Source organism: Chiloscyllium plagiosum, unplaced genomic scaffold (genome assembly GCF_037043375.1).
Source record: "Chiloscyllium plagiosum isolate Xiang-an unplaced genomic scaffold, Cpla_swu_hap1 HiC_scaffold_15, whole genome shotgun sequence".
In the NCBI taxonomy this organism is placed as follows: domain Eukaryota; kingdom Metazoa; phylum Chordata; class Chondrichthyes; order Orectolobiformes; family Hemiscylliidae; genus Chiloscyllium; species Chiloscyllium plagiosum.
In genome coordinates this window covers 33470592-33487092 of record NW_028270153.1, presented here as the reverse complement: position 1 = coordinate 33487092, position 16501 = coordinate 33470592, and the positions used below count along the sequence as shown (strand labels likewise).

The window sequence follows — 16501 nt, the reverse complement described above, 5'->3', positions numbered from 1 at the left end:
CTCACAGAGAGAGACAAGCAGATAATACCCGGACCCGTTTACATAATCCAATTAGCACCCTATTGTGTGTACACTGCAACTCTCCTGGAATGGCAGGAAACCCACCATTTGCACCTACTCCAGCGATGATGGGGAACTATCATCCCATTCATACTCAAAATCCTCACATCCTGACAAAGAAAGGTATATAATGTGTAGCAGCGCGCGGAAACAGCAGAACAGTCGAGATTCGGACCTCGGTTGGTCTCCGCCGGTGTTACTGTATCAATAAACGTTACTGATTGTTGAACCGCACTCTGGGCTCGGACTGATATCATTTCATCCGCTCTAACAATTGGGGGCTCGTCAGGGATAACGACGGCTGCTGGATCCCTGCGACGGCACTGGGTGAGTATCTTTACTCTTTTACTTCTCGCGTAAAAGTCTCCCAGTGCCCCGCAAGGAACTTCACTGCCGGCCGTTATCTGAACCTGTGAACAGAGTGAGTCCGGCAGTCGTGTAACGGTAGAGTACTTTTTAAAAGTGTGTGTATGTGTGAGTGATCCTTCGCGGGTGGGCGATTGGGGTCGCGGAACACTAGTAAATGTGTGCGTGGTTATTATTATTGTCGTTTATTGTTAATGTGCTACTGTGACTGACGGACTATCCTTAGACCGACGACTTTAGGTACGAGACCCAGACAGATTGACCCCCCCCGTTTAAAAACCGACCAAACAAGCCTTCCTGGTTGACCTCTGCAGTGGGAGATAGGGGACCCCATTGTACGTTGAGCCCGGTTTTAGCGCCTTCCTTGCGTACGTGGTAGAGGCTGGGAGGTCTACGCGCGCGCTACAAGAAGGCAAGTCCTCCAAACCAGCCCAAGACGTGGAACCTCTGGGCCAAGTGACGGTTACGTGCTCTGCCCATTGACTTCGCGGTCCCGAGGTGTTGGCCTCTGCAGGATCAGGGGCGGTTAGGTCTGAGCTCACGCCCCGCCCCCCCCCGCACTCGGGCCCCTGGTTCACGCCCAGTGTTCGTGGGGTACACACGGCCGCTGAACGTCAGGCGGTGAGAGAGAGACTCACAGAAACCCGGGATCGTGCGCTCAGGAATCCCCACTCCTGCCCAGGTTGACCCGCGGGGCTAGGGTTCGACTTACAGGGAGTGGGCTCCCCGACTGGGAGATTAATAAGCTAGTACCAGCGACATCCCTTAGCACGCCTGCTAGCTTTACTTTAGTTTAGCTTCTGTCAAGTTACACCATGGGTGGAAGCGCGGCTGAAGACCTATTTTGGGGGCTGGAGGGTTCCCTTACCCGTTTTATAGCCGACGAGAATAAAAAAGTTATTAAGGCTATGCTTCGCTCAGGCTGGCAACCCGCTGACCCGCTGGATGTACAGCGCGAGTGGTGAGCCCGTCAGAAGAAAGATAGGTACGAGAAAGCTTGCGTCCTGGTGCTACAGGCACACATTAAAGCTGAACTTTGCCAGCAAGCCTATGTCCAAGACAAGAAAAAGCAGGCCACAGAGCACCTAGAAGCCCAGGCGCTTGCTGCCCTTACAGTTTTACCGACCTTATTCGATGCGCCCAGTGCCCCGCCGTCCCCCACCTGGGACTGGGAGGGGCTCACGGACAATCTGGATCCCCGGGAATCGCGCACGGGCTATGCCCGTGCAGCCCCGGTGAAAGTTGAATATACCCCGGGCGAGGGGAGAGGGGATGGGCCATGACCCTTGCCCATAACCCCCACCTTAGGATGATGTACGTCTCCCTGACCCCGGGCGACACCATGAAACTTCTGGACAGGCTCCCCGCCCTTAAGCCTCGGCACAATAACGCTGAAATTTGGCAGAGGCTTAGGGAGATGCAGATCTGCCACAACCTTCACAATAGGGACGTGGCCGGCCTGGTCCGGACCAAACTCCCAGAGAACCTGTGGTCCAGGCTCCAGCCCGCGCACCAGACCGGGTCCTGGTGCGCTGACCTCAGCGACAGCCATCGCGAACAGGAGGTTGCCCTCGCCGACTTCAAGGCTGATGTCAGCGAGGTGCTCGGCCATACACCGTTCGACTGGAACGCCATTGTGGGTATCCTCAGAAACCTGGGGAGGGCGCCCAGGAATATGGGGTCCACAAGTTTGAGGCGTTCCGAGCACACAGCGGTGTTCCCGACGCTGATAGGCAGAACCCCGCATTCGTCCAATTATACAAAGACGGCCTGAGCCCCTCACACCAGGCAGTCCTACGGACGGGCCTGGTGCCCTATGTCACCTTTGCAGAGCTTGAGAACTGGGCCATGTTCCTTGACAACCGAGCGGCGCCCACCGTTGCGGCAGTTTCAACGGACGAACCGGATGTTTGCTTCCGCTGCAAACGGACGGGGCACCGCAAAGCCCAATGCACGCTCTCTTTCCGACCCCGATGGTGTGTGGCGGCACGGCGGCAGGGTCGTGGCCCCCGCAGCCATCAGAACGACCTTGATGCAACTACACCACGAGCCAGACCACGCGGGCCGCGACGGAACGTTTGCTAGGCTCCAGACCGACTGGTGGTGGCCCGGCCTCGGCCGCGACGTGGCCAAACAGTGCCGCCGATGTGTTGTCTGCGCCCAGGACAACCCGGGGCAGCCCCTGCGCATTCCCCTGGCGCACCAGCCATGGCCCAAGGAGGCCTGGGAGAACCTCCAGTTTGATTTCACAGGCCTCCTACCCTCCAGCCGTGGCAAGAAGTATTGCCTGGTGATCGTTGACCATTTCACGTGCTGGGTAGAAGCCTTCCCTACACAGGACTGTACATTCGCCACCGTGGCCAGAGTGCTGGCCTTCGACATCTGCCCGCGCTGGGGGGTCCCCCTCCAGATTGACTCGGACCAGGGCACGCACTTCACTGGGCGCGCAATGAAACTGGCCTGCCGCCTCCTCGGCATCAGACAGCACTTCCACGTCCCGTTCTATCCCCAGAGCTTCGGGATGGTCGAACGCATGAACTGGACCCTCAAAGCGGCGATCGCCGAAACAGGGCAGGGCTGGTGGACGTTCTGCCCTGCATACTGATGCTTAAAGGCCACCCCAGGCCACTCCACCGGCCTCACTCCCTTCGAACTCATGACGGGGAGGGCCATGCGACTACCAGAGAACGTCATGGTTGGGGGGGGTGAAAGACATAGCACCCCCTGAGGGACAGGATGACGCGCTATATCAGGCAGCTGGACGCGCAGCTGCAGGCCCGTAGACAAACTGTGCGCGACCAGGACATTAGGGGCCAGACAAAACTGCAACCGCATCTGCCCGCCCAACCCCTTCCCGGCATTGGGGACAAAGTCCTGGTCAGGGCCGCCCCCGACCGGCCTGGCTTCGCCCCCCGGTGGCTGGGACCGCAAGAAATCATCCTCACCAGCGACACTTGCGCCTGTGTCGACATGAAAGGGCAGATGGAAACACTGGTCCCAGCTTAAACCCTTCCCTTAAGCCCCGACCGGACACCCCCCCTCCCCTTTGACTTGACTCTAACCGCCTCCTTTTTCTCCTTAGAGCGCGACGGGCGGACCAGTCTGGGGGGTCCTGCTCCTACACACACTAACCCTACACCCTTGGTAAGGGTGCCCCTCTCTCTCTCTCTTCCCACAGATCATGCTTCACCAGTGCACCGTGCTCCTCCCTGCTCTCCTCTTCGCCCTACAACTGATGCCTTCTTTCCCCGAGATACATGACAACTTCTACCGCCACGGTGTTGCCTTCAACGCGTCCGACGCCATCTGTATTCCTGCAAGGGACAAGCCCGACGAGATCGACGCATTCTACAATGCCTGGCTGGTGTTCCTCCCAGGCGTACAGACTGTTTATTCTGCACGTGGGAGCGCGACCCGCGGCCGACCTGCCTCCGGCGTGCTGAGGCGATGGATTTGGGGGGTTGCATGTTCGGGACAATGTGTGCCATGCCGGAGGACCTCGCCTCTGCCCCGGCCTTTGATGCTTTTACTTTACGGGATCTGTCTGTTTGCGGGTATTATGAGCCCACCAATGCCACGGTAATCTCCTTGTATTTGCGCTTTCCACCCGCCCCAACCACACCACCCCCAACCACGACTCCCGAGATATTGCCATGCCCCTCTCTGGGACCGGGGCCCGCGGGGGGGACTAGTATTGTGTGATGAGGGAGAGGCCCTTTATGACAACGTCCGACACGAGGTCGTACCTGTGCTGGTCAATATATCGGGCATCCGGGTACCGGACTATTGCACAGCACAGGTACGCAACCTATACGCCATGATGGGGAAGGAGGTTATAGAGAGGGCCATAGACGCCATGGGGGCAACCCACTACCAGACCGACATACATAACACACACACACGACACAGACAGGACATAGTCAACGATGCTCTCACAGGACTCAACACGGGGACTTCCAGGGCCTTAACGAAAAGATCGAGCAATTAAAAGGGGTAATGAGGGACCTGCTACAGAGGTCTCTCACAAATCAAGCAGACCAGGCACTCCTGGGGGAAGAGGGAGCATACATCCAGCTCAACGGCATTGCAGTCCTGGAAACACACACCCACACCATTAACCGACTTATAGACCAGGAAAGAGAAAACACGGCCCATATCCACGAGGGGCAGCTGTGCCATGCGTATGGCCTGTGGATGGTAGCCCAGATCCGGCATAATCTTGACCAGGTCCAAAGTGGGGAGGTGCCCGACTGGCTCGACAGCATCAAAATGGCCTCACTCGCGGGACGCTCCGGGCCGCTCGACAGCCGGACTCTGAAGGGTATGACCAAAGTATACCCAGTGATTCCCGACTGTGAGGTCAGTGAGGCAACAGGAGTTGGGATTGTCCTCCTGATCCCCGTGGTCACCCCAGGGTCTGGGCCATTTGCCCTGTTTCATATTGAGAACATCGGAGTCATTCGGGAAAACGCTTCCCTCAAATATCGTTTAGCTCACCACACAGCCATATCTCGAAACGGCGCTGTGTACGGAGTGCCGCTTACAGGCTGCAAGCGGTGGGGGGCAATTACCCCTTACGTAGGAGTGAAACAGCGGATTCACTGGACATAGGGCTGCACCCTTGAAATCGAATCCACGGGCCCCCACTTCACTAGGGCGGGGTATAGTGGAAGGGGACAGTATTGTGTTTCCACTCTTGAAACTTCATTTTGGTATAACGGACTGCAGTGCCCGATTCCCCAGCACAAGTTCTGCTTCACCCCCAGGCGCCCAGTCACGATTGGGCAAGCTCACATCTCAGAGGTCCGACGACGGAACCCCGAGTCCATACAAACTACCGACAAATTCAGGGACACCCTCAGGGAATATCAGGAGCCCGAACAATCCCCCATCCCACATTTGGCCGAGGTCTTACGGGAGCTTAGGACCCGGGTAGGACACTCAGTGAAATTGTACCACCAGTTGCAATCACATATAAAGGACCTAGAGGAGGACACAGAGACAGCTCTGCAGTCCCAGGGCTGGGCACAGAGGGTGTGGGATTAAGACCTGAACGTGAACATCCATCCCTGGATCCGAATCATCTCGCACACCATTGTAGGCATACAGTTACTGCTGGCTCTGGCCTGGCTCCTGGTGGCGTGTCACTCATGCCGTCAGCACAAGAAACGAAAGGCCAGAAAGACCATGCTCCACGCCATAGACTCCTGGCAGGCGATCAGGCACCGTGAGCCCACAGGGCTCGAGTTAATGTAACCATCTCCCGGGACTATCCAAAGGCCCCATGACTGCAGCATGATGGCCGGTGGAATGTACCGGGCGAGGAACCGACTTTCAAGATATCGCCATCGGGGGTGTGGATGTGTCCAACCCCTTGCGGAAAGGGGGTACTGCAAGCGGGCATCAGAGCCGCCCCGCATTTGCCACGGGACTATGCCTACATCGGTAAAACTATAGGAATTCATTTTGTGGTTTAAACGGCAGGCGCAGCTTAAACCCACAGAATTTAACTCGGCTGTACATTGGTGGGGTGTGGTCAGTTAGTGTCTGCACTACTTTGCGCACCATTCAATCCCATGGTCCTTACTCCCACCTGCCATTGGCCCAAAGTAAAATCCAGCATGGCCTCGGATTCAATGCTACTTGATTTGAGGTATTGTACTTGGATATGCAAGACTGAAGTTAGACGAGCTATCCCGATTTCTTGTGCTCTTAATAATCAACCATGATTCCGTACTAACTGCTGACCAGCCAGTTCTCCTGGAAGCATATGCATTAAATATCAGGCTATGATAACGATAGTTGAGCCATCTACCAACAATTTTCAATGTGAATATTGGCTATTTGAATAATAGACTGGCAAATGATCAGCATTCGCTAAACAATATCTCATCCATATTTCAATCTCTAATGAGGAAAGGAAGTGAAGTATTAAAAGAGAATAAAAAAATTAAATCTTAACTACTTCCAAGTAGTAATTCATATTGTAAGTAAAAATATCAAGATGGAGGTGATTTCACACATCCAGTTCATAGTCCATGAAAACTTACAGTTTCTATCTGAACACCTTGCAGAATTTTGTCTTCATTACACTACCCAGAAAATGGCTCCAAATGTTAATTCCATGTTCGTGACAAAGTGCTTCCTCAAACCAATCTGGAACTGTACTTTAACTAATTTATATTTAATTTTCTTTGTTTAATAGTCATCATTTGATTTGAACTAGACCATAAGAGGTAGGAGAAGTAAGCCATTCAGCCTTCTAAATTAGTTCCACCCAGCTTTGAAAATCCTCCAAGAATTGGACAGATTCACGACCCTCTTAAAGATGAATTTTCTCATGTCTACTGTAACCCCTTCAGTTTAAGGGCTAATTTTTTCTACTCCACTATGTAACTTAAATAACTGCTTATTCACTTTTTTAAAATTAATTCTTTCCTTAATATATCCCCATAACATAGATACACAAATCAGTATCACTTATGAAATTTGTCCAACTCTCGTGCCAAGCTGAACATATTATTCTAGCTTTCTGAACCAGAGCAATTCAGTGGGCCACCTTCTCACTTGGACTCTACTGTCTTAGCAAATTAACTGTCATCTTTTACTCTACTGACTTCCACTTAGTTATAATGGGTGACTTTCGATGATCTGAATGTAGTCTGGGATAGCGATCACCCAAACGCCAGAGAATGGCTGCGATCCTCCTCCATGTTTAGGAGAATGTTCTACAGCAGTTTGGGAGGTGGTTTTGTGCTGTCACTGGATTAGTTAATCCAAACCCCAGGCTACTGTTTCACAGACACGAGTTTGAATTTCACCAGATGGTGAAATCTGAATTTAATAAGAATGCAAAATTAAAAACTGGCCTAGTGACAATGTCAATGATTGTGAAAATCCGATGTGGTTCACCAGGGAAGGAAATCTACCTACCTTCGAGTGAAATCGACATGTAACTCCACTGCAATGTAATTGACTCTTAACCCAGCCAATGGGCACTTAGGGACAGGCAATAAGTCTGTTATAGCACACAATAAACATATTCCATGAACAAATAAAAAAGATGGGTCAAGTCCAATGAACAAAGGCTGCTTGATGTAGTTCTTAGGAGTTGGGCTAAATAGATCATTAAGGGATAGCGATCATTGTTTCCTACCATCATCCCAACCTTACAGTACAATGAACAATCCAGAATAAGAATAATTAACTGGGAGAAAGCTGACATCAATGAAGCAAAAACAAAGCCAGGGTAGGCAGATTGAAGCAAAACTGGCAGCTAACATAACAGAGAATGCCAAAGTCATCTCCAGAAACAGAAATGGTTAAAGAGTAATCAAGTATGAAGGGCTAAAAAAAAGACTTACAGATGGAAGCAAGTGACAAAGCTGGGCTTAAACATATATTATGCAACTGTCTTTATCAAGGAAGCAATGTGACCCAGGCAATGTAACAAAACAAGGGAATTCAGTCACTAAAAGGGTTGAAAATGGTTAAAGGGTGGTATTGATAAACTGACTGTACAAGTTGACAAGGAATCAGAACTGGTGACATATCAAAGGATACTGAAGGAAGTGTGTGTGTGAAAACTGGCCAGGACTCTATAAATGATGGGGAGGACTGGAGAAATGCTAACCTTACAGCTTGGTTAGAAACACAAAAACCTGCAGATGCTGGAATCCAAACTAGACAAGCAGGAGGCTAGAAGAACACAGCAAACCAAGCAGAATCAAGAGTTGGAGAAGTCAATGCCTTGGATATAACCCTTCTTCAGGATTGGAGATGGGGGTACTACAAATAAAGAGGGTGGTTGAAGAATTATGGGTGGGGAGAGGGGCAGAGCGATAGGTGAATACAGGTGGTGGGTACGACTGGTTGGTCGAGTGGAATGCATGAATCCAGTTGGTAGCTGAAAGGAAGGGTCGATTGGAGGGATGGAAATGAGGTGCGGCTGGAAAGGGGATCAGGGAATGGGTGGGAAGATTATTTGAAATTGGAGAACTCAATGTTGAGTCCACCAGGCTGTAGGCTGCCCAGGCGAAGATGAGACGTTGTTCTTCCAATTTACACCTTTGTTCAATGAAGCTTGTAAGAATAAGTCCAACAATTAAAGACCAGTCAGTTTAATTTAAGCCATAGGAAAAGAGTGCACTATGATTAAGAGACACTTTTGAGTCAGCAAAAATCAACCATTTCCGTATGGGCCTACGTACAACTTCAGACCCAGAGGAATATGGTTAACTTTTAACTGCCCTCTGCAATAGCCGAACAAGCCACTCAGTTCAAAGGCATCTAGGGAGGGGCAATAAGTACTGGCCCAACTGGGACACCCACATTCCACGAATCAGTGAAAGAAAAATGAGACAGAGTGGAAAACAAAGGGCACTATTTGAAAAGATGTCCAGGAGCAGGGAAACGTGTGTAAATGAGCAAAGATGGAGAGAGTCGTAAATAATGCAGACCCTTTGCACATTGAGCAGGAGAGGAAGGAGGCTGTGCTAAGCTTGTATAAGTCACTATGCTGATCTCAGGCAGAGTACTGTATACGTCTGGGTGCTACACTTGAAGGACATGAACGCACTGTACACTGTGTAAAAGAAATGTACAAGAATGATTCCAGGATGGGAAATCTCACCTCTGAAGCCAATTTGGAAAAAGCTGACTGAAGAGAAGACTAAGAAGAGATTTGATAAAAATTTCAAAATCATGAGTCATCTGTCCACAGCAGTTAAGAAGAAACTAATCCCACTCAAAATGATAAAAAGCAAGGTGGCACAGATTTAAAGTAATTTGTAAAAGAACAAATGCAATGTGAGAAATAAACCTTTTCACACAGTTTAAGGTGAAAGGGGCAAGATGTAAAAGGGACCTAAGGGGCAACTTGCTCACACAGAGGGTGGTGCATGTATAGAATGACCTGTTAAAGGAAGTGGTGAAGGCTGGTACAATTACAACATTTAAAAGGCATCTAGATGGATGTATGAATAAAAAAAGTTTAGAGGGATATGGGCCAAATGCTGGCAAATAGGACTAGATTTATTTAGGATATCTGGTTGGCATGGACAAGTTGGACCGAACGGTCTGTTTCCATTAGTACATGTGCTGACCCATCTGTAAGGCAGCTGCAAGAAGCAGGAAGAAAGTTTTCAAGTTACTATGTGCATGCATGGCTTTTTATAAAAACTAATTGTGTGTTTCTGCAATTAAATTTGAAAACAGAGGACATATTAATACCATGTGGCAAGCTGTTATAAACTATAAAATAATGAATGTATTTGGTTGTGGGGAACCTGTTGTTTTAGCTAAATTTACTGTGCAATATCTTAGTTAAAACAGCATTCTGAAAAAATTGTAAACATGAGTTTAAATTTATTTTACACATTTTGTTTATTGAGGTGGATGTTTGAATAATATGAACTAATGATTTGCATATGTATTTCTCAGGTTTTGAAACGGTATTCTGGAAGAAATAATACAAAAGACAAGAGTTCATCTTGGTGCTCACTTTAAAAAACATGCATCAGTAGTGATGATCAGTGAATGACAGACATGGAAACCCTGGGGATTTCTTATAGAGAGTTTGCACATGTGCACGCACTGCGCCTAGTGATCTTGGCCACAGATGCTGCCTTCTAAATACTGATACTAAATACTGATTTATTTAAATTGGAAATGCAATGCTATCTTTTAATCTGTTTCTATAAGGGCCAGTCATCAAAAATCCAGTGGGTTGGTGATTTGCTGAGATACCTCTGCATCTTGTTATTCTGTAGTGACTTTCAGCTGTTTGGATCATTAAATGGATTCTGTTTAGATTAATTCATTGAATTTGCTTGAAAGCATCTGTTTTACCTAATTTTTTTTCTTTTGATCAGACAGTTGTGCTTACATGGGAGTATGCTTGCTGAGTTTGTAGGTGCTATTAATTACTTCAGTGTTTAGAATCAAAGACTCTAACTGCTTTCACATCTTGCTCCGCCTCATTTCTGTAATCTAATCAAAATATGATTAGTTCCAAAACTTCCTTCACAGTATGAACATCTGTTAAAAGATATTGTTGTGATTCAAACAGGAACAATGCAGATTTCACTATGAGAAAACAGCTTCTTTCCGGTATTACTAATATTTGATTCTACATTGTCCAGAAGTCCTTGAACTATCACAGATAATTAAACTTTAAAAAATGACTGACATGATTCTTCACAAGTGTAGATTCCTGAGCTAGGCAAAGTTATGATTCCCATTACATTAATCCAGAGTGTCGAATATATTATCCCATGTTGAAAATGACTGAAGTTTTTCAAATGCATAAATTAAAACACTGGATTCAAAGTCACTGTTTTGCATAATATAAATAACTAAACAAATTTTTTGCATCAATGTGTATATCAACAATTTAGTTTATACACAGGAGTATAAAGTAACTGAAAGAAAGAGGTCAGTGCAACAACAGAACTATAATGATCCAAGATAATTCTTCATTTTACCCTGTGCAAATTCCATAGCTTGCAGTTTTTCAACAAATGTGATGTTGCACATGCTAGTATCAAAAGCAGTGGATATGTCCACTCATATAAAGGCATACATACAGCAATCTCATGTTATCTCTTTATATCTTAGGGAATGTACAGTGTATATAACAGAAAAGCTTCAAAACGAGCAGAGAACTGGTTTGCTTTGGCAGCACTTCCCGGTTTATTTAAGATTGATTCGGGTGTGAGTATATCCAAGCTATTCCCAGCACATGAACTTTAGGCAGACCTTCGGCATGCCTAAGATACAGAAAGCATAATCACTTAAAAAATGTAATTACTACATTTACAGAGATCAGTACAATGCACAGTCATCTTCTCCCACTACTCATAACTAACTCTGAATATTAAACACATCTTGAATACAAACACAGGTTTTATAATTACAAAGTCAGTATCATATAGAATAATATTCCAAGCACTGGAGATTTCAACAGCTTTAAGCACTTTTAACAAATCCAGCTGAAAGCGTGTTGAAAAAATAAATATATGAGAGCATACTCACACAGCACTCTTAAAAACTTTCATCAGGCAAAACTCCTAATGTAAAAGGCAGAAATCGGAAATACAATATAGATTTCTAAAAAGTAACCACAGTTATGGCTTAATTTAGTAAGGATTTGCACATGTTACCACTAACAAGCCAAAACATGATAAGATTTGATTTTCTGAAATATATTGAACAATTCCAGTTTTTTTGCATTTTCTAAATGATAAACAAAAATCATCAGTAAAATATCCAAAGTAAATTCTATTAAAACATATAATTTGGTATATATTCAGTATTTAGTGTATATTATAACTAAAAAAAGCATGTGCTACCCTTTTTTCAATGCAACAAATAAGTTAACTCCTTACTTCCTTGTCTGAAGAGCAGAGAGATCTGGCACAGCTTTGAACTTTGTGAAAGCTTTATGTCATGACACAGCCAAAAATTAATCTCCACGAGGTCAAAAATATAGACATTGAAATGTTAAAAGAACACAACGCAGCACATGACTCACACCCGCCACAGCCAAGCCCATTATGAAACACTTCTTAAAATGCACTAACTCAAAACTAAATCTATGGTAAAATTTGTTTGCACAGAGACGTTACAGAATGAAGGAATGTCTCATCGGTTTGCAAAGTGAAGAATCTCTTGTTTGGGAATGTACACCTTTCTTGTTTTAATGCATAATTTGTCAGTGATGTCTAATCTACTAACACATATAATGATATGATTTTCACAGCAATTTGTATTTTGGGCTGCTGGAGGGAATGATAACTTGTAATATTATGAATTGATCATTTTGAAGCAAACAGATAAAACTTGCGTTACTCAATGGCTGCTTCATTATCTTGCAACAGTTAGCATTATGCTTTGGATCCTGTATACATATTGGGCAATCCAGATCCAGATCCGGATAACATTTTAAAGGACAACAACAGCTCACAAAATGATTGAAAATTTCTAAATTTCCCAACATTCTTCAAAAATATTATGAAATTTAAGAAAGAAAGGTGTATAGAACCACTGGTAAAATGCCCCAGATTTTAACATCTAATCCTAAATTTCACAAGTGGACAATGAACCTGAAAAATCACTGGTGTAAATATCTTTCTGAATAGTATTCTTTGTAAATATAATGTTCTTGTAAAACTGCCCGACTACAATTTAACATTTACATTAGTGAAACAGCTAGCACTCTAAAGAACTATGGTGCACTCCAGAATGTGTAAGTAACCCAGAAGGTTACATTTCCTGTGAAATCCATCCAAAATCTTTGTCATCTGTTACAGGAATTCCTTGATTCTCTTGGTCTTGCTGGGAATCAATCACCTCCTTATCATCTTCAATAACTATATCAGCCTGGGGAATAACATCGTCATCCTTCCACTTCATCTCCTCACCATCTGCCATTTCATCAACCTCCCTTTCTCTGTCCTCATGATCATCAGGGTACTGGTTTTCCCCATGTTCGTCAGGGTACTGACTTTCCCCACTCTCATCGGGGTACTGGCCTTCTCCACGATCGTCGGGATACTGACCTTCACCATGATCGTCAGGGTACTGGCCTTCACCATGCTCGTCAGGGTACTGGCCTTCACCATGCTCGTCAGGGTACTGGCCTTCACCATGCTCGTCAGGGTATTGGCCTTCCCCATGCTCGTCAGGGTATTGGCCTTCCCCATGCTCGTCAGGGTACTGGCCTTCCCCATGCTCATCAGGGTACTGGCCTTCCCCATGCTCATCAGGGTACTGGCCTTCCCCATGCTCATCAGGGTACTGGCCTTCCACATGCTCATCAGGGTACTGGCCTTCCACATGCTCATCAGCATACTGCATTTCTCCATGCTCATCAGGGTATGGATTTTCTGCAGAAAACATTCCATCTGGAGACTCATCTGCACCATCCTGGTCGAGCTGAGACATCAGACTTCCGCCTGCACAATCCACACATATTCCGTGGCGTCTAGAGCCATGTTTAATGCCAACGCTGGCTGCTGACATAAAGACTCGGTTGCAGACTTTGCAGACATACTTTTTGTCTTTGCTGTGGACCTGAATAAATGAAACAAATAATGTTTAGTTCTTCTTTTAAAAAATAATTCTACTTAAAAAGCCATTAGTGAAAAGAACTTTAAAGTTGTTCAGGAGGTCACACAAAAAACCAGCTCAGGTGTGATCTGATAGAAAATATTAGATAAATATTTCCATTGTCTTTTTTTTGCTACAAGTTTGCTGCAGTGTGGTTTTACAGGCACCTTCTAACTCCCACAGACTTGGTGACCATTTGAACATGTCACTCAGGACAAGTGCCATCAGGTTACCTGACCTCCTTGCCCTCCACATCCACAGGCACACTTTAGCAGGGTCACTAGATAATAGTATGAAGGCTGGTTAATGTTCCTCTCTGCCACCCTGGATACAATTTCTGATTCTCACTTGATATATTTTCTTAAACCATTGGTTAAGGTGACAGCATTTAATAGTGGTAAATCCAAACTGAGAAATACAGTTTGTCTATCACTGAATGCGGCCCACATACTGACCCCACAAAGTAGGTTTCACAACTTACAAGCAGTTGCAGATGGGGGTTACAGTGAAATTCTTTCACCCCAGTATTGCCAGAATAATGATGGGAGAGCAAAAAAGAAAAAAACAACAAATAAGAATTTGCTTTCAAGTTTCTTTAAAAAGTAGTAGTGAAGAATGCACGTGCCTCCAACGATAAAAACAAAAAGAAATTGATGGAAATACTCAGCAGTTAAGGGCAAGAACATCTGTGTCAAGTGTATTATTATGATGATCCACCATAAAGAACAACACAGTTTCCATGTGATAAACACTGGTTGGGTCACACCAATGTTCAGTTCTGGTCTCCTCACATGATTGGAAACAGAGGCTCCTAACATGTTTTAGAGGGCCACTGGATTAATATTAGTTTGAAAACCCTTCACTTTTGGGTGTGGTTCATTGAAGTGGTCTTTTTTACTTGAGAATGACGAAGACCTTGGAAGACCTGATACACTTAAAATGATTAAAGAACTAGGCTGTTTATAGTTGATAGAATATTTGAATTAATGAGAATGAGGGATATGTACATGTTATTTAAAGCAAGAGATTAAGTTATGTGCAATGAAGCTTTATTTACAGAGTCAGAGCGATATGGAACATTGCCAATTTGTCTTTTGAGGACAAATTGACAAGCAATGTTCTAAAAAGGGAACTGGACATGCTCCTAGAGAATGACAATCTCAATGCATACAAAGGTAGGCAGAATATTGAATAGTGTGTCCTGTAGTCACTATTATGTCAGAATAGAGTTTGTTTTCGATTATCTTCCTGAGGGAGGGAGGAAGGAAGGAAAATTTTAATTTCCCTGGGTTAGCAGAGATTTATTTTCTTTAAAATCTCTTTTCCTCAGTCAGGAGATCACATGACTGAGGAGCGAGGTGCACGGATGCTTAGTTACAACATGCCGGAATGAGCCAGATGATCTTTTTCCTTACATCTCTTGTAGTGCTTCACAATGGCTGAAGTGCGATATTTACCTCTAAACTGACCTACCTACACTGTTCAAGTGAGAAGGCAGCTGTTCCTGAATTGTTGAGGTCACAATTTAAAAATCATTTAAATTTATCCTACTTAAATCTGAATGGGATCACATAGCAGAGCAGATTTCCACATTGTTGGGGAGGTTATAATATGAAAGCTGTGAAAAGCTCAACTAGAAGAGGTTGGGAGAGTTCAAGAGAACAATTCTTCAGCAGCGTACTTGATATATTATCAGGACCCATAGCCTTTAATGTCATCAGCACCAGGCATTTCCTCATTTTTTAAATTGGATACATCCAATCATGATGATTTGCAAAACATCATTTGCAAATGTTTTTGTTTAAACCTACATTTTCAGTAACAGAAATTTCAATTAGTGAGAAATAGAACATAGAACATTACAGCGCAGTACAGGTCTTTCGGCCCTCAATGTTCCAGCGACCTGTGGAACCAATCTGAAGCCGATCTAACCTACACTATTCCATCATCATCCATACGTTTATCCAATGACCATTTAAATGCTCTTAAGGTTGGTGAATCTACTACTGTTGCAGGCAGTGCGTTCCATGCCCTTACTACTATCTGAGTAAGGGAACTACCTCTGACATCTGACCTATATCCATCAGCCCTCAATTTAAAGCTATGGCCACTCGTGCTAGCCACCACCATCTGAGGAAAAAGGCTCTCACTGTCCACCCTATCTAATCCTCTGATCATCTTGTTTGTCTCGATGAAGGCACCTCTCAACCTTCTCGCTAACGAAAGCAGCCTCAAGTCCCTCAGCCTTTCTTCATCATAATACCTTCCCTCCATACCAGGCAACATCCTGGTAAATCTCCTCTGCACCCTTACCAATGCTTCCACATCCCTCCTATAATGCGGTGACCAGAACTGCACACAATATTCCAAGTGTGTACATGACCTCATGACTCCGAAACTCAATCCCTCTACCAATAAAAACTAACACACCATACACCTTCTTATCAACCCTATCAACCTGGGTGGCCACTTCCAGGGATCTACGTACATGAATACCAAAATCTCTCTGCTCATCGACACTACCAAGACTCTTACTATTAGGCCAGTACTCTGCATTCCTGTTGCTCCTTACAAAGTGAATCACTTCACTTTTCTGCATTGAACTACATTTGCCACGTCTGAGCCCAGCTCTGCAGCTTATCTATGACTCTCTGTAACCTGCAGCACCCTTTGGCACTGTCCATAACTCCACCAACCTTAACATCATCCACACAATAAATGGATGATAAACACTAATTTTTAGGACCCATGTGACAAACTTTGCAATCATAAGGTGAAATTCTCTCATTATAAATGAACAGGTATTGTACATGATTGTTTAATACTGAAAATGCCCATCACAAAAAGAAAGAATAACTGCAGTACTTAGGATTTCAATGAAATACCTGCTTTACATATTAAATTTAAAATACAATAGAAACAAAAATGTGGTAGGAAGCAAAAAAAGAGAATGTGAAAATAAAAA

The 16501-nt window shown here is 45.3% G+C and overlaps 1 protein-coding gene across 3 annotated transcripts in view; it reads right to left on the bottom strand.

Annotated features, from left to right (window-relative positions):
* Positions 1–11019: 11019 nt before the first annotated feature.
* The window catches only part of zbtb46 (zinc finger and BTB domain containing 46), a 106636-nt gene continuing 101154 nt past the window's right edge, over positions 11020–16501 (bottom strand). For all 3 annotated transcript variants that reach the window (XM_043710445.2, XM_043710448.2, XM_043710447.2), the window contains one exon: positions 11020–13500. In XM_043710445.2, coding sequence (XP_043566380.2) covers positions 12691–13500 — 810 coding nt within the window. In that variant the 3' untranslated portion in view covers positions 11020–12690. The remainder of the gene's footprint in view (positions 13501–16501) is intronic.